At 43.9% G+C, this 27,555-nt stretch overlaps 1 protein-coding gene across 3 annotated transcripts in view; it reads left to right on the top strand.

The window, feature by feature from the left end:
- THRB (thyroid hormone receptor beta) overlaps nucleotides 1-27,555 on the top strand; it is a 996,269-nt gene that overhangs the window by 710,334 nt on the left and 258,380 nt on the right. For all 3 annotated transcript variants that reach the window (XM_044066875.1, XM_044066876.1, XM_044066874.1), the window contains one exon: nucleotides 21,030-21,235. In XM_044066875.1, coding sequence (XP_043922810.1) covers nucleotides 21,030-21,235 — 206 coding nt within the window. The remainder of the gene's footprint in view (nucleotides 1-21,029; nucleotides 21,236-27,555) is intronic.

Below are 27,555 nucleotides of genomic sequence, written 5' to 3'. Positions count from 1 at the left end.
CTGTATCCATAACTTCAGAGGAAATACACAACAATGTGCAGAACTTATTGTAAATGGCATCACCCACATTGAACCAGAGGCCATTGCCAACCTTTTGACTGACAGGTTCAAATCCCCTCCCCCCAGCTGCCTCCCTTACAATCCAAAGGAAATAATACACAACCCAATCACCCCGAGCATTACTAGGGAAATGTCATCATTGCCCTTTCCCAGGCCAAAAGCACTGCATCGATGGGTCCCAGTAACATCCTAGAATCCTTAATAAATTTTGTGAAATATGACCTGTCTGGTCCACTTGAATCCCTTTTCAACTGGAGCCTTCAGTCAGGTTTTGTGCCCAAGGAATGGAAGATGGCTGCAGTCATTCACTTGCACAAAGGAGTTCTGACCACTGATCTGGGTAACTACCAGCCCATAAGTTTTACCAGCCTAATATTTAAGGCCATGTAAAGAATCATTATGGATATGATAAACGGGGACATAAATAACCTGCAAATGCTGTACTCATCACAGTTTGAATTTGTTAAAGGAAGTTCATGCCTGTCTGGTGGACTTTAGGCTTTTGATACAGTACTCCTGTCAGGTATTGTAGACAAGCTCACTAATTTAGGCTTAAACCCTTTCATCACCTGCTGGATAGCTAACTGGCTCACTGATAGGATCCAAGAGGTCAAAATAGGTGAAGCCACCTCCATCAAGGGGCCAGTCACTAACAGAGTCCCCCAGAGCTAGGTACTGGGCCCACTCCTTTTGTCATATATTTCTCTGAAATAGAAACAAATTTTGAAGATTTGTGGTTGACTGAGTTTGCAGATGATTGCAAACTTAGGGTTTTCATCAACTTCCCTGCAGACACTAGCATTCTTCAAGAAGGTCTATTTCTGACTAACAAGTGGTGCCAAAGCCATGGTCTTAAACTCAGTACTAAGAAATGCATAATTATACCCTTTGGGAAGTCAACCATCCTGGGTAATTACCATGTTGATAATACATCCCTAAGAGTCAATCCAGATGATCAGAGATCTGGGTACGCAGGTAGACAGTAGCCTTATCTTTGACTACCATGTGGCCGCAGTGGTGAGGAAATTCTTTTATGTTGTGCAACTTATAAGTACGGTCATGATATCTAGGTCCAAAGAAGTCATTATCGCACTGTAGTTTTCCTTATCAGACCTATCATAGAGTATAGTGCTCCCTTTGGTATATACCTGACCAGGTATATGCAGCAACTAGAGCAACCTCAGAGGTTCCTTACAAAAAGAATACAAAGCATAACAAACCTGTCTTGTGCAGAGTGCCTTTAAGCCCTTTCCCTCTACTCAGTCTCTTGTAAATTTTTGAGGGATGATCCATGCCTAGCTTACAAGGCTTCCACAAACCCCACACTTATGAATCTCGTACATATTCACAAGTCAAAGATTGCCAGAAATACAAGGTCTAGGGACCTGAATTTTATCTGTGACTTAAACAGAACATGCTGGAGAGACTGCTTCTCCTATGGAACAGGCTTCACATCATTTGTGAAGTTGAGGTTGTCTATTACCCAGTTTAAGCACAACCTAGACTAGTGGATGGGGAATAGGAATTTTACACCAGGCCTGGCACCTATGTCCCTTATGGACAGAGGTAGCTTATAAATGCCTGGCTCTCAATGTCCTGTTTGTATACAGGGCATCATTATTCATTTGGGAAAACTTGGCTAGGCTTAGAAAGTCCCCACCCCCCACCCCCAGATTGCTAGACTAGTTCCAGTCGATGAATTTATGAAAACAGCAACAAGATATATATAAAAAAAAATGTACCGAAAATTATAATCTGAATTAACAAATACCTAATGAATATTATATAAAGATGGGGACAGGACTATGTATCTCAGTGGACATTTTCTTTTTAGACTCGTAGGAGAACATTTCAGAATTTGAAATACATCTTCACTCCCTCTACTCTGACTTCCAAGGAAACAAAAGAGGAATAATTCTCTTTTACTAAAGGATTATTTAAAGCATATCAATCACTTCAGTTTGTTTATATATAATTATTGACCATGGGATGGGTAAAGCCAGTCTAACATGAAAGGGGATAGGTTAATTCAAACACTGAAAGGAAAACTGACTAGGCTTAAAATGGCCCTCAAGGGCAGCTAGCCTGGTACTTAGCTTTGTATCTTTGAACCTGTAAGACATATTCAAAAAGAAAGAGTACTCCCTGAGATTCAGTGACTGATTCTGATGTAGAGGATTCCTCTGTGGAGGAATTGTTCATGTCTGAGACAATTGGAAGGATGAAACTCACAAGAGATACTATGACCTGTTGAGGTAGAGACCCAACTAGCGGCTATACCTCCCACACACACAGTTACTACAGCATTTGGAAATGTTTTAAATGTGGCTAGTACTTCAAAGTATAGCCAACCTCCCGCTCCTAGGAAATCAAATAAACTATAAGGTTTTGCGGTGTCATAGGTACCTTTTCAACAACTCCAAAGCTAATCCTTGAATAATTTCCTTATCTAAAACCTGTAGAGCTAACCCCCTGGCTGCTTCCAATCCAGATTTCTCTGACAAGGATGGCAGAGTCTTTGACAGATTCATGAAAAAGGTTTACACCTCTTCAGCCTTAGCATTTAGAACTGTCACTTGTCATGTTCATATGTCTACATTCTTTTGGCATCTTTTGTTAACCTGAAAAAGTCTATTTCTGATTTACCTACTTCAGAATCTAAGTCTGCTTTGCTGATGTTCTTCGTGTTTCACTGTTGCAGTCATTACAGTTGGGTTATCCTGCTGGCAGGCTACCCTCAGTCGGCTTGAATTCCAAAGTCTAGGTCCGGCATCGGTTGCTGTCGCCTCTTCCCTGACGTCAGTGCGCCATGGGTATAAAAGATGCAGCCGACACCATTTTCTTCAGTCTTTCTTGCCGCGCGGTGCCTGAAGCAAAAGCAGTTCGCAAGTGCCGCTCGGCCGACTCCTGAGATTTTCGTGTTGGAATTTCAGATCCGAAGTTTTCACTAAAAGCTAAGTACCCCGTTGGGGAAACATTTTTCTTGCTCCAGACCGATGTCAGAAAAAGTTAATAATTGTATTTCTTGTGGGAAGCAAATACCTCATAAGGACTTTCATTCTTACCTTGCCTAGACCCTGACCATGACGTTGCTAGTTGTCAGTTTTGTGCAAGATTTAACCAACGCAGTATTAAGCGTCTGTACAATTTTGCATTTCACTATTTTGGCAGAAGATTTAACTATACAGTGTCGTCGGATAGCCATCCGACTACTGGAATTCACAAGAAACGCAAAGAAAAGGACAGGTATCCGAGGTCCAAAACCGACGACGAGGCTTCTTCTAAGCCATATCTCTTCAGCCTCTCCTCCTGAGGATTATTCTTTTGGGGAAACTTTACATACCATGAGGGAGCATTTCCACTGGGAGAGCCAAGATTTTTCAGAATCTAAGAAAAGGCTCAGAGACTTCCTTTTACTACCACAACACAGGCCCCTAGCTATTCCACCTGTGTTAGACATTGTAGATGATGTATTTTCAGAGTCCAGTCTGACCCCTGACTCCTTACCTCCAGCTCCTGTTAAGCCGGACAGGTACTACAGGGTTCCTGACTCTCATAAATTCCTTTTCAAAAACCCTGCTGCTGACCCAGAAACTATCTCTCAGGATCCCAAAGGCTTCCACTGCAAAAAACCCTACTCCCTCTGACAGGGATTCTAGGGCACTGGACAGATGGGGAAAAAAGATTTACACTTCTGCTACCTTGGCTATAAGGGCTTTAAATTGTCAGTTTCATATGCTCAAATATCAGCAATATATTATGTCACTGCTTAAACAGAAAATGATCGCAAATTCTGAATGTGCAGAAAACAAAGAAATGCAGGATTTATTGCATGCAGCTGAACAAGTTGTAAAGCATACTTTGCAATGAGGTTTTGATTCTCTGGAGGCCTCCTGCAGGGCCGCAGTTATGGGTTCTGTCATTAGGAGGCATGCTTGGTTAAAGGAACAAAATCTACCTGATCATGTTAAAGCAAACATATTAGATGCTCCATTACAGCATGATGCTTTGTTTGGTGTTAAAGCAGAAGAGGTGTTAAAGAAAATGGAGGACAAAGCTAAATCTATGCAAACAGTCAAGGATTTCTTACAGGTACAGCCACCAAGATTTAGCAGACACTGGCCTACAAAGAATTGGTCCTTTCCAGTGTCAGACAGGCCACAAAGGGGCAGATACAGACACCCTAGAGGCAGATCCCAGCTCCAAGGTTCATACAGGTCTAAACAATGGGGTGCTTCTACCTCCAAAACTAGAGAAGACAAATCACAGCCATACAGGAAACAGTCCCAATGACTTCCCCCTGCCTGCGCCAAGCACTTATCTTCTGGCAGCACCTTTAGGGGGAAAACTAGCACTTTTTTCTCAGAACTGGCACATAATAACCCAGGACAAATGGGTCTTAAACATAGTGTCACAAGGCTACAAGTTTCACTTCCATGCCCTGCCAAGGGCAAACGGTTGGCCAGACCTGCCAAAACATCAATGGGCAGAAGCACAAAAAACAAGTCTCATCCTTCATGGACATGAGGGCCATTCAACAAGTACCAGAGCAAGAGCAGGGACAAGGATTCTATTCAAGACTGTTCTTGGCACCCAGAAAGGACAAAGCCTGGAGAGCAATACTGAACCTATCTATTCTAAACACATATCTGGTATTCCAAAATTCAAAATGTTGACTCTACAGCAGCTTTTGCCCATGTTGGGCAAGAAGGCCTGGCTTGTGACTTTAGATCTAAAAGAGGTATACCTGCATGTCCCAATCAGACAAACATGTAGAAGATACCTCAGATTCAAAGCTGACTCAATGCACTACCAATTCTCTGCACTGCCCATTGGCTTATCTACTGTGCCCAGGGTCTTCACAAAGTGCCTGGCACCAGTAATTGCATACTGCAGACAAAGAGGAATACAAATATATCCTTACTTGGACGACTGCCACATTCAAGCAGAGAACAAGGACATTCTACTACAGCATCTGTCGTTTGTAAAGAGATTACTACCATGCCTAGGGTACACAGTCAATGAAAAGAAATCAAAACTAGTACCCTCTCAAGAGATAATATTCCTGGGTGCAAGCTTAAGTACAACTGCCCAGATGGCTTATCTCACGCCAGACAAACAAAGGCAACTGACTACCTATTTCAAACTGTTGGCAACAAAGGCCAAGTTATCTGCAAGAAAAATTCTGCAGGCTTTGGGCTTCATGGCATCCTGCATTCTACTAATTCCATATGCAAGACTGCATATGAGGAAACTTCAATGGTACCTAAAAAGTATTTGGACTCAACATTGCCACAGCCTGGAAACAATAGTTAATCTCATTCCCTGCCTGCAACAGGAGTTTTGATGGTGGGCGAAGGCCTGTCACCAGAACAAGGAACAGCCATTCACTCTACCCCCAGCCACACAGACATTAACAACGGATGCATCGGATTATGCCTGGGGAGCCCACATGGCAGGAAGATGTATTCAAGGCACATGGTCCACAAACCAAATGCATCTACATATCAATCAAAAAGAGATGCTAGCTGTTCAAAATGCCCTGACAGCTTTCATGGATGTACTTCAGCTAGGGCAACTACTGATAAAGACAGACAACATGGTCATGTGGTATATAAACAAACAGGGAGGCACTTATTCTTACCCCTTTTGCAGACTAGCCATGACTTTGTGGGACACAGCATTTACTTACCAAGTACATCTGCAGGCACAATTCCTGCCAGGAAAGATAAATACTCTGGCAGACAAACTAAGCAGAAACCTCATGGATCCCCACGAGTGGAAATTGGATCCACAAGTCTTCAACATGGTAACAAGGAAATGGGGATGCCCGGACATAGATCTATTTGCCTCACCTCACAACTGCCAACTAAAAAGATTCTGCACAGGGACTTATCACAGACAAGCATGGAAAGTGGATGCCCTATCTTTCAGCTGGAAAAACGTAACAGTTTATGCCTTTCCTCTTCTGCCTCTCCTCCCCAAGGTACCCCTGAAGGTCAGACAGGAGAAGCCAAAAATGATACTGATTGCCCCAGAGTGGCCACGCCAGTACTGGTATCCAATCCTAAGGAACTTGTCTCAATACACAGCCTGGACCTTACCTCAAGTGCTTCACCTGCTGTCCCAGCAGAACAATCAGATCCTGCACAGCCAACTCAAGACCTTAAATCTGGCAGCATGGCAGATAATGTAGTTATACAAAACACACCTCTCACTAAAGCGGTGATGGATGTCATTTTGGAGGCCAGGAGGCCTAGTACTAGAAAATCCTATGCTCGAAAATGGAAGAGATTCTGTGCTTGGAACCAGGCACAAGGAATTGACACAGCTGTACCAAATATTCCTCAAATTTTGCAATACTTGACTGAGATGCTGGACAAAGGCCTATCCTTTTCATCTATAAAAATTCACGCCTCTGCCATTTCGGCTCATTACAATACAGAGCCACCAATCTTTTTTCATCCTTTATTAAGGCAGTACCTCAGAGGGGCCAAAAATGTAAGGCCTCAAGGAGATCACCAGTACCTGCATGGGACCTCAATTATGTCTTGGAAAAACTCACCCTGCCTCTTTTTAAGCCAGCCGCTACAGCTGATATAAAGTTTTTATCTTGGAAAACAGCTCTGCTCCTAGCAATAACTTCTGCAAGACGAGTCTCAGAGCTACAGGCACTCATGGCTGTGGAACCTTTTATAATTTTTTATCCAGACAGGGTTTCTCTGAGGACAAACCCGACATTTATGCCTAAGGTAGTGTCCAGTCTGGCCCTTAACCAAACTATTCATCTGCCTACCTTTTATCCAAGCCCACAGAATAAGGGGGAGAGAATTCTGCATTCTTTGGACATACACAGACAGCTACGCTTCTATTTGAACAGAACCAAAGCTTTCAGAAAGACAGAGCAATTACTAGTGGTATATGCTGCAGGATCACAAGGAAAGGCTATCTCAAAGCAGACTATTTCAAAGTGGATAGGCCACTGCATTCGTTTCTGCTATTCACAACATGGCAAGCCAGTACCTAAGGGCATTAGGCCACATTCAATCAGAGCAGCAGCCACTTCAGCAGCCTTCCTCAGGGAAGTACCAACCAAAGACATTTTAGAGGCTGCTACTTGGAGTTCAGTGCACACCTTCACTAATCACTATCACTTACCACTCTACCATAAATCCAGGGCAGGCTTTGCCACTGCAGTTCTGCAGGGCCTAATAGCTGCTCCTAATGCTATTTAGCTCCAGCCTCCCAACCTTAGCTTTGGGATTCAACCCAATTGTAATGACTGCAACAGTGAAACACGAAGAACACAGTACAGTTACCATAAATGGAGATGTTCAAGTGTATTCACTGTTGCAGTCCAGGTTACCCACCCACCATCCCCCATTTCTTTGCTGGAACTTATCTGTACTTCTCTATTCTATACAACCTATGTGGTGAATTTGCTTGTAGATGAAGGCAAAATATATACTTTGGTACATGCATGTTTTATTGACATATTTTTTAGCCTACCCTTTTGGGGGCACCTGACATCTGGGGCAAGAAAAACTGAAGAAAATGGCGTTGGCTGCATCTTTTATACCCCTGGCCAGGGTTGCCAGATGTCTCTATTTGGGCGGGACTGTCCCGAGATCAGCAGCCTGATCCCGAGTCCCGCACTGCCGGTTTAAATCCCGGGCAGCCTCCGCTTTGTTTTGTTTTTTTTTGATTGGCTCAGATCGGATACGGGCCAATCAAAAATCACTAAACATGGAGATTCTTGTGTTTAATGCGGAAGTTTCGCATTAAACACAAGAAGCTCCGTGTTTAGCGATTTTTGATTGGCCCGTATGCCTTGTTTTCCTACCAGATCTATCTGCCAGGCTGGGATTCCACTAACCCCCTGTCTTTTCCCCTTTCATATGTTACATAAGCTGTTTTTTAGGGCTCTAATCTGTCTTTCCTGAGAGAAAGTTATGAATTTTGGCACCGATACATCTACCTTTATATTGGCATGCTTTTGTGCCTCATCTGACATATGGGCACATGAAAGGCACCCTACAGCTTTATCTACTAGTATCCAATACTTGGCAGGATATGTCCTACATAGCTTACACTACTGCAGTTCTATTCAAATATGTGCTGTTATGGTAAGTTTACATTCTTACTTTATCAGCAGTCAAGAAAAGAAAAGTACAGATGCTAGATGCTGCTTCTTTTTAAATCATGTAGTCAGAGGGTATGTTCCTTGAGGACTTCAGCCCAGTACACATCACATTGTGATCTTAACTGTATACGTATACTGTAATATAGCAATAACCCATGCCTGGGTGTGGGTAATGCGGGATTTACCCACGGTTGGCGTGGTTTGGTCCCGAGGGTGAGATCTTGCTTTCTCCGTTGCTTTTTTTTTAAAACCTGTCTCGCTATGTTAAATGGGTTTAACATAGCGAGACAGCTTTAAAATAATTAATGGAGATCTCTTTTAACATAGCGAGACAGTGTTTTAAAAGAGACTTATACTAATGGAAAAAGTCCGGGCGACCGGACCTTTTTCCATTAGTATAAGTCGATTTACAACATGCATGCTGGCCAATCAGCGTGCACGTTTTGGAATATTAATGGGGGGTCATGGTATAATAGTAAGTCTTTGTTATATACTAGCATGAAGCCCTGACAAAAAGAAGGCTACACCTGACTTTATTTGGTGATGTGATGATGGTCTATAGTATCTCTAAGCATTGCATTCAAGAACTTCAAGAATGACAACTACTGATCTGATATTGTAATCTTTCATTTCATCCTCACATATGGGTTTGAATCCAAACCATCAGATCCAACTTGGCTGTTACAAAGCTTGTGGCAACCAAAAAGCTGTTGGACACTTCCCCTTACCCACACTGCACCTCTCCATGTTACCCTAGATCTGATTTGTCACTTTGCAAAAGCTTGGTTTACCATTTTGCTTTTGGGCATTCAGGTGATATTTCAAAATTTATCAATCCTTTTTAGCTACGTCTTCCTCCCTGTCTTTCTTTTCTAATCATCCTTGCCTCAGTAACCTTTCCCTCCAGTATATCCTTAGCGGTATCTTTGCTACTACTGTTAGCAGCTTTCCTTTTCCTTGAGTTCTTCCTCTATAAAATTAAAAAAAGAAAAGAAAAAAAAAGAGAGTTTTTCTTCTTCTTTATGTTTTAGAATTTCTCTTCTAGTGTATGTGTGTGCGTTTGTATGTGTGGATAGATTTGTGTGCTGTCGGCCTAGTTTCTCTCTCTCTTTTTTTTTTTTTTTGCCATAGCTGAGAAGTAGGATAAGCTCATGGGCTTTAAAAAATGTACTAAGTGCGGTCACAAAATGCCATACAGTGACTTGCACACTCTGTGTGTTTACTGCTTGGGCCCCCACCATCTACAGAAAGACTGTGCTATTTGTCATTCCTTTAACCACTGGGCCCTGGTCGAATGGAAGAATAAACTGATCCTGTGGGGTTTATTACCATCATCATTTAGTGAGGACATTTCTGGTAGTGCCCCAAAATCTGTGGCTAAATCTAGGTCAGCTCATTCGAGCCCTGCTTCTTCTACCTCTAAACGTTCCAATAGAGGGAAGAAGAGACCGTCCTCAGCTCCATCAAATCCCTTGGAGCTGAGATCTAAGTCTTCCAAGCCTTTGGACTCCTTGATTCGATTGGGGCCTTCGGTGCTGAGTACTTCCTCCTCAAATCCGGCTCCTTCGGCTTCGAGCCTCTCTGATCGTGATATGTCAGAGCTGTTGCATTCAGATCCAGTCTTCAGTCCCTTTAAGCCTATCATCTCTATGCCAAGGACTTTGTATTCACCTTCTGCAGACCCTGTGCCTTCAAGTGTACCTTCTCCATTTTTAAGCAGACCAAGGTCTCCATCAGCATCTTCTTCCCATTCTACCAGAAGCTTTATGAAAGAAGATGTGGAATGGATAGTTCAGAAAATTTTGTGGGCACAGGGCACTACTAATTTCCTCCCGGCTTTGACCCAAATGATAAAGCCATCCAGTCATCCTTTGGTTCCTCCTCCAACTTCAGGACAAGCCTTGGAGTTCTTGGATCTGATACACCCAGCAACTTCTGGTTCAGATCCGAAGATTTTCCTTTCCTCAGATCGAACTTTTATTCAGAGCTCTTTGGCCTTCTCAGAGCTAGGAGAGCTCTTAGAGCTGTAGACCATCGGTGCAATCATCACCCAGACCTTCTGAGTAGTCTCTGCACCTTGGGACTTCTACACAGGTGAGCTCGGCGCCAGCTTCAACACCAGGCGAGCTGCCTTAGGAGCTCGAGAGGACTCCTTCCCACAAGCATGGCTTGTCGGAGATGGACTCCCTCAACACTCAAGAGCAGTCAGCCTTTGGGGCTCTGGAGAGGGCTATAGCTGCTTCTGCCACTAGGAAGTCACCTCCCCCCTCAGCTCCTCAGCCCCATCTGTTCCCACTGCACACCTTTTTCTGACCCTGGACACAGGGACAGTGGGACCTTAGGCCCCAGGGTACCCATTGAGGTACGCCTGCCTCTTCTGATACCTCCCCAGATTATCCCACTGAGGAGGTCCCTCGGACGAGGACCTTCAAGAGGTAGCATTTCAACTCCACTGAGGAGTCAGCCACAGAAGACACTGACCTCGATGAGAGAGAATGATCCCCACGGTCACCTACTGAGGATGTTTCCTTTGGGGACATCTTGGACATCTTGCAACAGAGAGGTGGCTGGCAGTCCAGTAATCCTTCACCTAAGGAGTCGGTGTACCTGGTGGCCTTCGGATCCTGACCGTCTACCTCCTGGGTCACTTCGCCTGCCAATGAGCTCATTGTGTTGATCTCTCTGTGGGCGTAGGAGAGCCCAGATTCCATTGAACCAACATTCTGGAGGCCAAACAAGATTATTACCGCACCAGCCGACAAAACTTTTTGGATAAAAGGGGTTGCAGTAGATGCCATGGTGGTGGCAGCAGCTGCTAAAAAGGAACTAGCCAAAGAAAGTTCCACTATTCATCCACCAAATAAGGATTCCAGGATAATGGATAGATGCAGGAAGCAAGTCTTTTCTTCAGTGAGCTTTGCCTTACGATCACCAAACTATTTTTCCCATTTCACCAGATTGCAAAGGGATCTGATAAAGGTGTGTTCAGATACCCTTGAGGGAGCCATAGCCGAGGGAGTCTGAGAAAAAATTGCTTCCCAGCTGACAGCCCTACATTCTGTAGCTAACTTTTCCATGAGGCTTACCACTCATACAGCCAAAGGAATGAGCAGAGTGGTGGGTTCTGGCATAGCAATGAGGAGACATACCTAGAAGCACCTGTGTGACTTTGCTGAGCCTTTTAAGTCTTCATTTGTCAATGCTCCATTTGACGGAATGTCTCTTTTTGGTCCCAAGGTCAAAGATACATTATCTAGGTGTGAGAAGGAGGGTAAGACCCTTTCTGCTGTGGGCATACCCTTTTCCACCCATCAGAGACCTTATCCTAAAGGTCAGAGAGGAGGAGGCAAAATGTGGTTCAAGAAATTAGAAGGGTCTTACCAAGATATACGTGGAGAGTGTTCCCTCAGGGATACAGGGGGAAACAATTCTGGAAGATGGCGCCCTCACAGCAGAAGAGGCCCACAGACCCAAGGGTCCAGAGATCCCTTTTTGGAAGACCCTTCCAGTGCTCCTGAAAACAGGCCCAATTGCCTGCCTCTGGACGCAATCGGGGGTCAACTCCCTGCACTGGAGAGCCTGGATAAAAATAACCACCACTTTATGGGTGCAGAGGATAATATCCAGAGGTCATCTAATCCCCTTTTCTAAGAGACCCTCCCCTAACAGCAAAATCCTGGACATCTCACCCAGTCAAAGAGATCAGGCAGTTGTTCAGATTCAGAAACTCCTGAACAAAAGAGTCATACAAGAGGTCCCCCAGACATAAGAGGCTTCGGAACTTTCTCAAGTTTCTTTTTAGTTCCAAAGAAAACAGGGGACTGGAGACCAATTCTGGATCTCAGCACACTAAACAAATCAGTTCAATGCCACAAGTTCTGAATGGTCATGGTACAGTCCATACTTCCTTTCTTGTAACAGGATGACTGGGTGTGCTCCATAGACCTTCAGCATGTGTACTACAACATAAAAATGGACAGGCCATCTGAAAGGTACTTACGCTTCTGGCTGGGAGCCAGTCATTACCAGTTCAGAGTGTTGCCCTTTGGTCTTATCACAGCCCTAGGGTGTTCACCAAGTGCATGGCAGTGGTAGCGGCTCAATTGAGATGACAAGGATTTTTGCTATTTCCCTATTTGGACAATTGTCTCATTTCCAATTTCCACCCCCAACCAGGCAAGAGACTTGGTTATTGAAATATGGTTCAAGGCACTTGGTCACCCGACAAGGCCAATTTACACATAAACATCCTGGAGATGAGGGCAGTGCTCCTAGCATTGCAGAGCATTCAAGCTGTTCTTCCTCTGGCAACAGTGGAGTTTCAATCAGACAATATGTCTGTAGTCTGGTACATTAACAAGGAGGAACCCTGTGTTGAGAATAGCTCAAGGTGTGTCAATGGGTGATCTCATCCAACTGCTTTCTTGTAGCAGTGCATATTTCGGGAAAGACCAATGTGATTGCATTCAAGTTGAGCAGATCCATTCTAATACCTCATGAGTGATCCCTCAACCAGAAGGTAACGGAAGAAATGTTGCACAGATGGGGCCAACCCTGCTGCAACCTCTTTGCATCCCCTCTAAACAGCAAATGCAGCAGCTACTTTGCTCTAATCCCCTGAGGGATGCTCTGATACATGATTGGCCTCCCAGTCTCCTTTATGCCTTTCCTCCTACCCCTTGATTCCCAAATCTTTCCAGAAAGAAAACAGGTTGAAGAGAACAGTAATCCTCATCTCCCTGTTTTGGCTTTGACAGATCTGGTTTCCCTTCTTTTGGCCTGACTTACGGGAAAGACCCTGGATTCTGGAACTCACTCCAGAACTTCTGGCATATCCAACAAGAATGATTTATCCCAATTTGTCCAACCTCAAGCTTACAGCTTGGTTCTGCAATTCAATATATAGCCAGACAACCTGTGCTCTCCTCCCCACATCGTCATATTTTGATATCATCTCATAAACAATCCACTCAAAAGCTGTATAGAAGCAAATGGAGGAGGTTTGCAACCTGGGCTAAGCAACATGATGTAGATCCCTTCACAGCTCCCATCACCCCATTCTAGAATTTTTGGATCACCTTTTTGATAAGGGGACGGTGGCCTCTACTATTAAAGTGCATTTAGCCGCTATCTCTGTTTTTCACTTTAGGAAAGATAACTTGTCACTGATTTCCAACAAGCTTTGCAAGACTTTCTTGAAAGCGATCTTATTACTGAGACCTTCCCACAAAGATCCCTCTCCTCCTTAGGATCTTAACTTGGTGCTACGTTTTGTAGTGCAACCCCCATTTGAACCTGCAGCAGCTTGTGACATAACATTTTTGTCTTGGAAGACCATTTTCCTAGTAGCCATTACTTCAGCTAGAAGAATATCAGAAAGCCTGTGTTCTTCCCTAACTTCACAAATAAAGGTAAATATGTACTGCATCTGTTGGATGTCCATAGACAATTGCATTTTTATCTGCACAGGACAAAAGAATTTAGGAAGGTAGATCAATTGTTTGTTTCCTTTTCTGGCCCTAGGAAAGGCCTTCCAATGTTAAAGGTTGCATTAGTGAAATGGCTGTCTGAATGCATTACCTTCATATGCACCAAACAAGGCATACCCCTTCCCAGACCTGTCCTAGCTCATTCAACTAGGGCCATGGCTACTTCAGTGGTTTTTCAGGGTAATGCATCCATGGATGAAATTTGTACAGTGGCCACTTGGGCAAATCACCATACCTTTATCACTCATTACAAGATGGATTTGGTCTCTGGGGGAAGCACCCCCTTTGGTTCAATGGTTCTGTGGAATATTCTTCTGTGAGTCCACCCAGGATGAAGGTAGCTGGGGACTCTGTCCATGTGTGACGACAAAATGAAAAATTGACAATATCAGATAAAGAAGTTGTGTACTTACTGTAATGTTCCAACTGTACTTATCTTAAACTATCTCTCTTATTCTTGTTTCACTCTATTCTCCACTAAGCTTTTCTCTTCTCCCTTTTCATCCTCTCCCTGCTTCTTTCCCTGTTAACTTTCTTAACCTGCTTTCTTCGCCTCTAATCCTTTATTTTCCCTACCCCACTCTTATTGTTCCACTTTCATTACTTATTATCTTTGTATCTTTATCTCCAAGTATTTTTATTTCCTGTATGATGTTATTTGGAATTTCTCTGTGTGTGGTAGTAATTAATTAATGTTATACTAACTATTTAGAAGAGTTTTGAAGATTTTTGCTGTTTTTTACTAACCTGTTTTCTAAATGGCTTATTGTTATCTGTGTTGATTTTTATGTATGTATAGATTTTTTACTTCTGTGGAGCTTTTCTCCTTGGGCCTCTACTGAAAATGGAAATATATCCAGCTAGACTAGCCCGGTCAACAAATGTAAAATAAAAAATAAAATAAAGTATTGTCGATTTTTAATTTCTCCTCGCAACCTCTCCCCCCAAGCCCCCAACCTTTGGCTTCTGGTAGAATGGGAAGCATAATTTATGCCACTTTTTATGTTCGACATACTCCAGAAATGGACTCCTTCAATTCTCTTGTATAAAATTTTCTTTATATATTTTTTCTTCTGGGGTAATCCTAGCAAACAAGATCGGATGTAAGAGGTAGAGGTGCATTGTGGGTAAGGGGAGCTGTCCAAGAGCTTTTTGGTTGCCACGAGCCTAGTAACAGCTGAGTGGATCCGATGGTTCGGATCCGAATCCGTATGTGAGTAGAAATAAAAATCGACAATACAGATAGAACATTATGGTAAGTACATAACTTTTTTCCTGAAATTCTAAAAAATGATAATATTTTTTTCTGTTTCTGTTGTTGGCAAGAGAAATTTAAGTTGGAAACTTTAATTGTTTTCCTAACATGTTTTCTTTTTATCTGTACTTTAAATAGCATTTATTATAGTTTTGTAGTAGAATGCTATGATGTTCTTCGTCTCACATTGCTGCAGTCATAACCTGTGGGTAGTCCGCTGTCCTCAGTCGGCCCGAATACCAAAGAGTTAGGCTGGCGTCGGTCATGGGCGCCCAGAGCTGACGTCAGTACGTAGTGGTACTTAAGCGCATGACCGACGCCATATCCTCAGTCTTTCTTGCCACGTGGTCCGAAGCAGAAGCAGCGTTTGCAAGTGCCGTTCGGCGTTCTGAAATTTTCAATTTTCGAGTTTCAGACCGAAGACCAAGTTGGGCTAAGTACCCCGTTGGGGAAAATTTTTGTCTTTTCTTGCCTCAGTTAATCCGGATGTCAGAAAAAGTTAATAATTGTATTTCTTGTGGGAAACAGATACCTCATAGGGACTATCATTCTCTCTGTATTCCTTGCTTGGGGCCTGAGCACGACGTAGTCGGGTGTCGCTTTTGCGCTAGATTTAATAAGCGCACCATTAAACGCAGATTAGACTGTGCTAGGTTGGTTTTCGGTAAGCGGTGTAACTACAACATGCCGTCGGATCCTCCGACGCCCGCTACCGCAAAAAAGCGAAAAGATAAATCTTTAAGGTCAAAACCGGATGAGTCGTCCGTTGCAGACGCCGGTTCTGTGGAATCTACAGTTAAATCTGTGGATCCAGCCGAGGTCTCGGCTGAATCCCAGGGGGAACCTTTACTGTTACAGGAGTTGGCCTCTCAGGAGTTAGGCCAGGCTGAGGGTGCTTCTCAAGTTTCTGTGGTTCCATCCTTACAAAAGGTTATTAGGCCTTCTACTTCAGTCTCTAAAGGCCCTGCTAAGGCTAGACCTGGTCTTTCTGGTACGGGCCATAGCCCTAGTTCTTCGGGCTCTGTTCCTAAAAAACATATGTTGAAAATGGCAGAGGATTTGATTACTTTGATCAGGGGTTCAGAGAAGAGGCCTAGGGTGGAGACAGATTTAGAGGGTATGGAGCATTCCTCTGATTACTCTGAGTCCTCAGCTGAGGATATTCAGGATTTTCCTCCCTATTCAGATTCGGATGCAGAGGATTCCTGTCCTTCTGCTTCTCCTCCAGAGGATTTTTCCTTTTCTGAAACCTTGCATTCCATGAGGGAGCATTTCAAGTGGGAAGGTCAGGATTTTTCAGATTCTCGTAAGAGGCTTAGGGAATTTTTGTTTTTGCCACAACATAGACCTTTGGCTATTCCCCCTGTTTTAGATGTTGTTCAGGATGTTTTTTCTGAAGCTTCCCTTAATCCTGATTCTTTACCCCCTGCCCCTGTCAAGCCAGACAGGTATTACAGAGTTCCAGAGGCACATAAATATTTGTATAAGAGTCCTAGAGCTGACCCAGAAACTATTATTCAAGGGCCTAAAGGTGTCAGGGCTTCTGTGGTTAAGAATCCAGTTCCTTTGGATAAAGATTCTAGAGCGTTGGATAGGTGGGGTAAAAGTGTACACCTCTTCTACGTTAGCTATGAGGGCTTTAAATTGCCAATTTCATATGCTGAAGTATCAGAACTTTCTGTTAGGTCAGTTAAAATCTAAGGTAGATGCTCTATCTGAGGGTATAGAGTGTAAGGAATTGCAGGACTTGGTTCATGCTTCAGATCAAGTTGGTAAACATTCCTTGCAGTGTGGCTTTGATGCCCTTCAGGCTTCTTCCAGGGTGGCTGCTACTGGTTCAGTTATTCATAGACATGCCTGGCTTAAGGATCAAAATTTGTCAGAGCATGTTAAAGCTCGGATTTTGGATGCTCCTCTTCAATCTGAAGTTCTTTTTGGTTCCCCTGTGGAGTCAGTTTTGAGAAAGATGGAAGACAAAGCTAAGTCTATGCAGACGGTTAAGGAATTTTTGCAAGTGCAGCCCCCTAAGTTTAGCAGGAATTGGCCTGCAAGAGGATGGTCTTACCCTTCTTCGGATTTTCAGTCTAAGGGCAGGTCTAGACGTGGTAGGGGCTGGGCTCACGCTCAGGGTTCTTTCAGACCTAGGACTTGGAGTTCTCCTGCACAATCTTCTGGTGAGGGCAGGGGTCAGCCTTTCGTAAACAGACCCAATGACCTGTATCTTCAGCTGCCAGATCCTTCTTTTCTGGCAGCTCCTCTAGGAGGAAAGTTGGCACTTTTCAAACAAAATTGGCATTTGGTCACCCAGGACAAATGGGTGTTGGATATAATAAATCAAGGCTACAAGTTTTATTTTCACACTTTTCCTCCTTTCAAAGGCATGCCAGATGTACCTCCTCAGCAAAGGCTGGAGGCTCAGGAACAAATTTCTTTGCTTTTACAGATGGGGCAATCCAGGTGGTACCTCCGTCAGAAGAAGGCCTAGGGTTTTATTCTCGCTCTATTCCTAGTGCCAAAGAAAGGAAACACTTGGAGGCCAATTCTGGATTTGTCCATTCTCAATACATACCTAGACATTCCAAAGTTCAAGATGTTAACATTACAGCAACTTCTGCCTCTGCTAGGCAAAAATCACTGGATGGTAACTCTGGATCTCAAAGAGGCCTATCTTCACATTCCTATCAGGCCCAGCTGCAGGAGATTCCTGCGCTGGCTGGTACTTCTCATTATCAGTTCTCTGCATTGCCCTTTGGTTTATCTACTGCACCCAGGGTGTTCACAAAGGTTCTGGCTCCTGTAATAGCTTTCTTAAGACTGAGGGGAATACAAATTTATCCTTATCTGGACGATTGCCTGATTCTTGCTCAAGACAAAGACAATTTACTTCAACATCTACAGTATGTAATGGCAGTTTTAAGGTGCCTAGGGTATTCTGTGAACGAAACGAAGTCCAGTCTAGTACCCTCTCAGGACATGTGCTTTCTGGGTGTGAGACTGAATACAGCCTCTCAGATGGCTTTTCTGACCCCGGACAAACAAAGAACTCTTCATCTATACTTCCAGCAATTATCAGTACTGTCCAGGCTGACTGCAAGGACAGTCCTTCAAGCCTTGGGGTTCATGGCATCTTGCATTCTGGTACTTCCCAATGCCAAACTGCATATGAGGAAGCTACAATGGTATCTCAAAAGTGTATGGACTCAACACTGCCATGATTTGGACACTGTCATTCAGATAATACCTTGCATCCAAAAGGAATTCTTGTGGTGGGCACAGGAATGTCACCTAAACAAGGAACTCTCTGTGACCCGACCAGAGGCGAGTCAGATCATAACGACGGATGCCTCAGACCTGGCTTGGGGAGCACACTTCAATGGGAAATGGATTCAAGACAGGTGGCCTCCCAGACTACAGCATTTGCATATCAACATGAAGGAGATGTTAGCAGTCCAGTTTGCCCTGATGGCTTTCAAGGGCCTACTTCAACCAGGACAGGTGTTGATACGAACAGACAACACTACAGTCATGTGATACATCAACAAGCAGGGGGGAACCCATTCTTACCCTCTTTGCAGACAAGCTATGATATTGTGGGAGACTGCTCTGAGTTTGCACATCACTCTTCAAGCACGGTTTCTGCCAGGGGCACAGAACTCCTAGCAGATGTATTGAGCAGACAAATTGTGGATCCCCACGAGTGGAAATTGGATCCTCAAGTATTCCAACAGTTGACAGTGGCTTGGGGAACTCCAGACATAGATCTGTTCGCTTCGCCTCTAAATTTCCAACTACCAAAATTTTGCACAAAGATGTTTCACCCAAAAGCTTGGAAAGTGGATGCTCTATCTTTCAGTTGGAACAACCTTCACGTCTATGCTTTTCCTCCTCTGCCTCTCCTTACCAAGGTACTCTTGAAAGTCAGGCGGGACAAGCCTTGCATGATTTTAATAGCACCAGATTGGCCACGACAGCACTGGTATCCTCTGCTGAGGAGTTTAATTCAGGAGCCTCCTTGGCCTTTGCCACAGCTTCCTCACTTGTTGTCCCAGTCAAGCAGTCATTTGCTCAATGTCAGGGTGCAGTCCCTGCATCTAACGGCCTGGCGAATTCTGTTTTAGAGCCTGTGGGTTCTCAGCTTCCTCAACAGGTTTTGGATGTCATTTTGGAAGCCAGACGGCCCAGCACTAGAAAGGTTTATGCTGATAAATGGAGTAGATTTTTTCTTTGGAGCACAACAAAGGACTTTGATGTCTTGGTACCTAATTTGAGTTTTACACTGCAGTACCTTACTGAATTACTAGACAAGGGTTTGTCATTTTCCTCTGTGAAGGTTCATGCTGCAGCCATATCTGCTCACTATGATTGTGACCCTCCTTTATTTTCTCACCCTTTGTTTAAGCAATTTCTTAGAAGGGCAAAAAATATAAGACCCCCAATAGAGCTCCTACTCCTTCCTGGGATCTCAATTTTGTGTTGGAGAAGCTTACTTTGCCTCCTTTTGAACCTGCAGCTACGTTGGAATTGAAGTTTTTGTCTTGGAAGACTGCTTTTTTTTGTTGGCCATTACTTCTGCTAGAAGGGTATCTGAATTGCAGGCTCTCATGGCAGTTGAACCCTTTCTGATATTCCATAAGGATAAAGTTTCCTTACGTACTAACCCTACTTTTATGCCAAAAGTTATTTCTAATGTGGCCTTGAACCAGTCTATCCATTTGCCTACCTTTTATGCTGATCCCCAAAATAAGGGGGAAAAATCTTGCATTCTTTGGATATACACAGGCAGTTACGTTACTATTTGAGCAGAACTAAGGAGTTCAGACAGACTCAACAGTTATTTGTTTCTTTTGCTTTGAGTTCACAAGGGAAAGCTGTTTCTAAGCAGACTATTTCAAAGTGGATTGCTAATTGTATTGCTTTTGTTATTCTCATCATGGGAAGAATGTTCCTGCTGGGATTAGACCTCATTCCACTAGGGCTACTGCCACATCTACTGCTTTTTTGAGGGGTGTAGCTACTAAGGATATTTTGGAAGCAGCTACTTGGAGCTCAGTTCACACTTTTACTAAGCATTACCATCTCCTCTTTACTCCAAGTCCAGGGCTGGGTTTGCCACTGCAGTCTTACAGGGCATGTTAGCAGCCCCTAATGCTTTTTAGTTTGCCAGCCTCCCTTTTCCTTTGCTTTGGGATTCTACCCACAGGTTATGACTGCAGCAATGTGAGACGAAGAACATAGTACAGTTTTGTACCTACCATAAATGTAGATGTTCGAGGATCCACATTGCTGCAGTCCTATTTTCCCTCCCTCCTTCCCCTCTATGGTTTGGGGTTGTTGTTGTTGTGGTTGTTGTTGTTGTTATTGTTCCTTAGGGATTATTGTTATTTTCTCCTTTGTGGCTCTGGCCTTTCCTTTTTTAAGCCTTCTGACATCTGGGGCAAGAAAGACTGAGGATATGGCGTCAGTCATGCGCTTAAGTACCACTACGTACTGACGTCAGCGCCGGGCGCTCATGACCGACGCCAGCCTAACTCTTTGGTATTCGGGCCGACCGAGGACAGCGGACTACCCACAGGTTATGACTGCAGCAATGTGGATCCTCGAACATCTACATTTATGGTAGGTACAAAACTGTACTTTTATACATATAAAAGAAAATTCATGTGACTTAACACAAAATATTTTTATCAGTTGTCTGATACCTGCTTTGTCCAGTTTAAGGTTTATGGAAGCCTGAGGCTTCAGCTGGCACTCATTGTGGTCAAGGCAGAGAACATAATCTCTGACAGGATGCATTCATATCAGTCTGGTACTGCACACATGACTGTTACCATTGGCATGCTTTTGGGGTATGGGAGGAAACCAGGGCACCTGACAAAAGCCCACATAAACATGTGTAGAATATTTAAAGTCCACAGAGCAGGTACTCCAGGCATGGGCTAAAGAATCAAGCAGAGTGAGTCAGCAACTCTAACTTTTCTACCACTGTGCTGTCCACATGAAGTAATGAATCATGTAAACTTAAATATTATAGTTGTCATTAAACTTACATTCTTTATGCAGTGATATGTTTAATCTTTTTTAGTGGTATTGGATGAGGGCAAAAGGATAGCAAAAAGAAAGCTCATAGAGGAAAACAGAGAAAAGAGACGTCAAGATGAGCTGCAGAAAGCACTTGTACACAAGCCAGAGCCAAGTTTTGAAGAATGGCAGTTGATCAGAATTGTTACAGAAGCACATATGGCCACTATTGCACAAGGAAATCAGTGGAAACAGAAAAGGAAATTTTTGGTAAGAAATTAAATACTTTGGTACATAGATTGTTAAATACGTCTACTTCAGAATGTACATATTTTGTATTTCTTTTTCAGATGGCCAGTTACTGACTACTTTTTCTACCCATGTTCAGCTGCTTGAATTCATTCAACCAAAATACACACAACCAGATGAATAGTCACTATGTTTGCATATATATATATATATATATATATATATATATATATATATATATATACACACGTGTGTGTGTGTGTGTAATTTTACCAACTATCTTCTCTTACTGTATGAATTTTCATTCTTATTATTTGTAGCTCACATTCTTCCTCAGAACAGTGACCTGCGGTGGTGGTGCTGCGGTAGCGTTGTCGCCTCACAGTAAGACGCTGTCCGGTTCGATTCTCAGTTAGAGCGTCTTCTGCGTGGAGACATACGTGAATGGGCATACCTTCATTTAAGGTTATGCTTCAGAGCTGGTAACTCGGCACGTAAAAATCAATTACCAATCATTAGCAGACCGGAATTCCGCTGTGGCGACCCCTAACCGGAAAAAGCCGAAAGACACAAACAAATTCTTCCTCAGAACAAACTCTTAACCCATTTCTTCTAACCTTTTTTTCCTGATCTTTTTACAGTGAATGCTTCTGCCTGATCTCTCAAATCTCTCAGCTCTTCTCCCTTCCAAGTTATGAACCTCTTCAACTTTTGTTCCTTATTTACTTCCATGTGCTGCATCTTTGATTTCTTTTCACCTGTCAAAATAACTGCAGTTTTCACTATTAACATCAATACTGTTAACATTCCTGCAGCACACCCCTAAAGTCTTGTTACATTTTGCATGCTTTAGTTTCACAGTTAAAATGTCACTTAAAATGCAGTTTAAATCAGCAAGAATTAATACAGTCTGTCTTTTTGTTATTCTATCTTTGCGTGTTAATCTTTCACAGCGTAGCAATTACTTTTGTAATGGTGCCCTCCACATTTGTGCAATGGTTCAAACTGATTTTATTGTATAAGCTTTTTATACTTGCTAAAGTATATAACTTGTAGTGGAGTTTTTCTCCCCAGGGCTCTACTGAAAATGGACATGTATCCAGTTAGACTAGCCCGGTCAACAAATGTAAAATAAATAAAATAAAATAAATAAATAAATAAATAAGAGTTTATTTTAAAGGAAAGGACTTCACAGCAAGAAATAGAGAGGGTACTGGTACAGATAATATATATCAACAGCTGAGGGGATGCTCAGAGAAACAGTAGATGTTATGTAGTCCTATCTCGCAGTAATTCTTGCTGGATGGGTTCAGAGCCGATATTCGGCTCTGACTTGGCTGATACTAAAGCTCGAGAGCTTTTACTGGCTCGAGGCTAACCCCCTATCCCATGGTGCCTCACGGCAATTCCCCAGATCTTGTTTGCCACAAAAGCTTTGAGGTTGTCTCTTTACTGGCTCATTGGCTAAGTAAAATATTTATTTACTAAATCTTGTTTTTTCACCACCTTTTTCTTCAGCTTTTATTCCTTGTAGTTAATAGCTTTTCTTGTATGATTGTACTGAGTGTTTGACCCCTATTTCCCCCCATAAGATTGTACGGCCCGTTTCAGTTAGAGGGCCGTAGTTGCCCGTTTAAGTAAGAGGGCCTTTCCTCCCTGTGTGATACTTGATAAAAAAAATAATATATATATATATATATATATATATATATATAAGTAGAATCTTTCCTTTTTCTGTCTTTACTGTTTGTTGGTATTTTTATCTCAGTAGATAGTATTGTTAGTATAGTTAGCGTTATTGTCTCTTTTTCTAGGTAGCTTTATTAGTTTGTTCTTGTTAGCATGTCTAAGGAAAAGGACAGAGAACACAAGGATTATCGCCCTTTGGGGTTTAAAAAATGTGATAAATGTTCACAGAAAATGTCATTGACAGTCACACTAGCTGTGTGTACTGCTTAGGCGAAGCCCGCTTACAAGAGCCCTGTACCTTTTGCCATGCCTTCAGCACCAAGGTTCTGAACGAGAGGAAATGCAAATTGATAGATAGGGGTCTTATGACCAGTTCCTTCCAGGAACAGCTGGAACTTGGTCAGACAGCTCCTAAGACTACCAAATGAAAATATTTGACTCCAGTTTCGGAACCGTCAAAAAAGTCCAAAGCGACAGAGCCAAGGAGTTCTGGCTCCGATTCTGCTTCTTTTGTCTCAGTACCGTCAGTCTCTTCGTTGCCGAGTCAACCTTTGGTACCGAGAGTTACCGGAGATTGACCCTGTCTCACCTACCTTGAGATCTCCTATTCTGCAGAGGAGGAGATCTCCTTCTGTCTCCACCCAATCCTCCAGGACACTCTCAGATGAGGACATCGAGCGGGTGGTGAAGAGGTTGCTTTCTGACCCGGTTCTGGCAAGAAAATTGGCCTCTCCGGACCCAAAGGCTTCAGAGCCAACCCTTTTGCAATCCACTGCTCTTCCTCTGACTGCTTCGCTCTCTGAGCCAATCACTTCAGGTTCCTCGATGTTGGATCCTTCGGTTCCAAGGATTCTTCCTGCTTCCTCGGAACTGATAACTCTATCCTCAGCGGCTCAGTCAGGAGCCAAGGGATCTGGGAGCCGATGCTCTCGAGTCGACTCCGAGGGGGATAGTCACCCTGGGTTTTTTTCGGAACCAACCCTCCCTCTCGGTGCTTCAGCTCGACTCAGCCCCATTCCCACATCTGCTTCGGAGGCATTCTCCCTTGCTCGGAGCTGACCATCCATTTTGTCGGAGCGGAGGTCTTCTTCAGAGCGGGGAGGAAAGGCCTTTGAAGCACTAGAGAAGGCTTTATCCTCTGCAAAAAACATACCTTTGGAACCAATGTCCCACCAGCAGCTGGCAGCAACCTCTTCTCCCCTGCTACCCCCACAGTGTAGGGAACCAGAGACTCAAACAGCCTCCATTGGAGGTGCCTCCTCTTCTGAGACCTCCCTAGATTATCCCACTGGAGAGCTCCTTTGGAAGAGACTTTGTAAGAGGAAGCATGTTGACTCACCTGAGTCTGTCATGTCTGACACTGATTTAGAGGAATCAGAAGGGTCTCCTAGATTCCCCTCTGAGGATGTCTCCTTTTCTGACAGAGGGGTGATTGGAAGACCTCTAACCCTACTGAGGATGAATCAGTGTATCTTGAGGCCTTTGGTTCCCAACCTTCCACCTCCTGGGTGACACCGCATTATGACCAGCTCTTGGGGGTCATATCGCAGAAAGCCTGGACCTCTGCAGACACAGTGGAGCCTGTCCTGAGGAGGCCAAACAAATTTATGACTGCACCAGAAGATAAGTCCTTTCTTTCCAAAGGGGTTCCTGTTGATGCTATGGTGGTAGCAGCGGCTACCGAGGAGTTGTCCGAGACTTCTTCCATTATCCATCCTCCTAACAAGGAGTCCAGGATGATGGATAGGTATGGAAAGCATACCTTCTGTTCAGCGGCATTTAGCTTAAGATCGCTGAATTAACTTACCCATTTCACTCAACTTCAGAGGGATCTCCTGAAGGAGTTGGGAGATACCCTTTGGGGTTAAGTAGCTTTGGGATCCATGGATAAGGTTTCCTTACATCGATACCTAACTCCTTCATGAGGCTGATTTCCTATGCAGCGGATGGAGCAAGCAGGGCAGCCACAGCAGGAATCTCTCTTAGGAGACATTCTTGGATGCATCTTTGTAACTTCATGGAATCCTTTAAGTGTTCCTTCACCAACGTCCCCTTTGATGGTTCAACTCTTTTTGGACCTCAGGTGAAAGAGACCTTGACCAGGTATGAGAAGGGAGAGAAAACCGTATCTGCTGTCGGAGTCCGTTTCTCCCTCCCTTCTAGACCCTATCCAAGGGTCATACAGGAGGGAAAATGTGGTTCCGTAAATCCCAAAAAGGTTTCCCTCAGGCACAAGGTCAATCCTCTCCTAGGGGCAGAGTGGGAGGATATAATGGTAGGCGCCATCCTCGCAGCAGAGGAGATCTGCAACACCAGGGAGATAGAGAAATCTTCTCTGATCATCCCTTCCACTGCCCCTGAGGGGTTGCCCGACTGTCCTCCTCTGGAGGCAGTCAGGGGTCATCTATCGCTGTACCCAAGCATCTGGCTAAACATTTCATAAGATCGTTGGGTACAAACCATAATAGCTAGAGGTTACCTGATTCCCTTTGTTTCCGATCCCCCAGTAAACCAGTCTCTTCCAGATGTGCCAGCCATTCAACTAGACCGTGCAACTTCAGAGGTTATCATGTTGCTGCGAAAAAAAGTCACCTAAGAAGTCCCCACAGAGCAAATAGGATCTGGAACTTACAATTCTTTTTAGTTCCAAAAAAGACAGGGGACTGGAGATCAGTTCTAGATCTCAGCAAACTCAACAAGTCCATAAAGAAATTGAAGTTCCGAATGATCACTCTGCAGTCAATATTTCCCTTTATCGGGAAAGACAATTGGATGTGCTCAATAGATCTTCAGGATGCGTACTACCACATCAAAATGGACAGGTGCTCCAGAAGACACTTACGCTTTCGGCTGGGAGCCAGTCATTTTCAGTTTTGAATACTGCCCTTTGGCCTCACTACAGCCCCTAGAGTGTTCACCAAATGCATGGCAGTGGTAACAGCTCACCTGAGACGTCAAGGATTCCAGGTGTTTCTGTACCTAGATGACTGGCTCCTCACTGCTACCACCAAGCATCAACTGATCAGAACCAGGGACTAGACTCTATCCTTGTGCACCAGATTAGGCATCACAGTAAACGTAAAAAAAAAATCTGCCTTATCTCCATCGCAGCACATTGTATTCTTAGGCTCAGAAATAGACTCACCCACCATGTCAGCAAGACTAACACCAGAAAGAGTAGAATCATTGTGCAACCAAGTCAAATCTTTGCTAAACAGTCACAACGTTCAGGCCAGGGTAGTCCTTTAAGTCCTAGAGACTATGGCTTCCTCCATTCTGTTAGTTCCTCTACCCCATCTGCACATGAGAGTACTTCAGTGGCTACTATTTTTCCAATGGTCAATGCAGGATCTTCCCCTGTCTCATTAGATTCTCATCACAAACACCTGCAAGAAGGATCTGACATGGTGGTTGCATATGGAACAACTTTTCTTAGGTCGTCCACTTGTTCCTCCTCAAGAAAATGCAGTTTTGACCACAGACACCTCCCAGATAGGGTGGGGGGCATTATCTGAGAATGACGGTCCAAGGTACTTGGCAGAACCACGAGAACCACTTGCACATCGGTGTTCTGGAGATGAGAGCTGTGCTATATGCATTGCAAGTACTTCACAGTTCTATTCCCACCGGGACAATTACGATTCAATCAGACAACATGTCTGTCGTGTGGTACATAAACAAGCAAGGGGAAACCAAATCTTATCTGCTTTGCCGAGAGGCCTTAAGAGTTTGGAAATGGGCGATGGACACTCAGCCCTTTCTGGTAGTAACGCACATCCCAGGGAAGTCCAGTGTGATAGCAGACAAACTCAGTCAAGCAATTCTCATGCCTCACGTGTGGTCCCTGAATGCAGAAGATGCGAAACAGATCTTTCACAGATGGGGCCAGCCTTGCTGCGACCTATTCACCGCCACACACCTGAACACCAAATGCAGCAGCTACTTTGCCCTAATTCCCCATCTGGGGATGTCACCCAGGGATGCTCTAGTCCACAATTGGCCCCCGGGACTCCTTTATGCCTTCCCACCTTTTCCTCTCATTCCAAAAGTAATACAGAAAGCAAAACAGTTGAGGAGTACCGTGATCCTCTTTGCTCCTTACTGGCCTCATCAAGTCTGGTTTCCCTTCCAGTGGCCCTACCTCTTGGAGGAACCATGGATTCTGGAACCATCTCCAGACTTCCTGATTCATCAATCGGGGCAGTTCCATCCTACCATCCGTACCCTAAAATTGACAGCGTGGCTGCTCCAGTTCTATGAATAGCCAGATGCATTTCCCTCTTACCTTCAGTCAAATACATTCTGATTTCTTCCCACAAGCCTTCCACTAGGAAGTTATACTCCAGCAAATGGAAAAGGTTCTCTATTTGGGCTGTAAACCAAGGCTTAGATCCCTGTACAGCTCCTATAGAATCTATTTGTCCTTCCTTGCGTCCATCTTTCATGAAGGAGCTGCAGCTGCTACAGTTAAGAGTTCAGTTAGCTGCCATCTCTAATTACCATTTTGGCTACATGGGAAATCCCATCATGTTCCACTCTTTGTGCAAAACCTTTTTGAAGGGAGTTCTTCCTTCTCAGGCCTCCAATCAAATAGCCACCAGAACCCTGGGACCTAAACTTAGTTCTCACATCCTTAATTTCTTCCCCCTTTG

This window comes from Protopterus annectens, chromosome 3.part1 (genome assembly GCF_019279795.1).
Source record: "Protopterus annectens isolate FY-2018-M chromosome 3.part1, PAN1.0, whole genome shotgun sequence".
Taxonomy (NCBI): domain Eukaryota; kingdom Metazoa; phylum Chordata; order Ceratodontiformes; family Protopteridae; genus Protopterus; species Protopterus annectens.
This window is presented reverse-complemented; position numbering and strand designations above follow the sequence as displayed.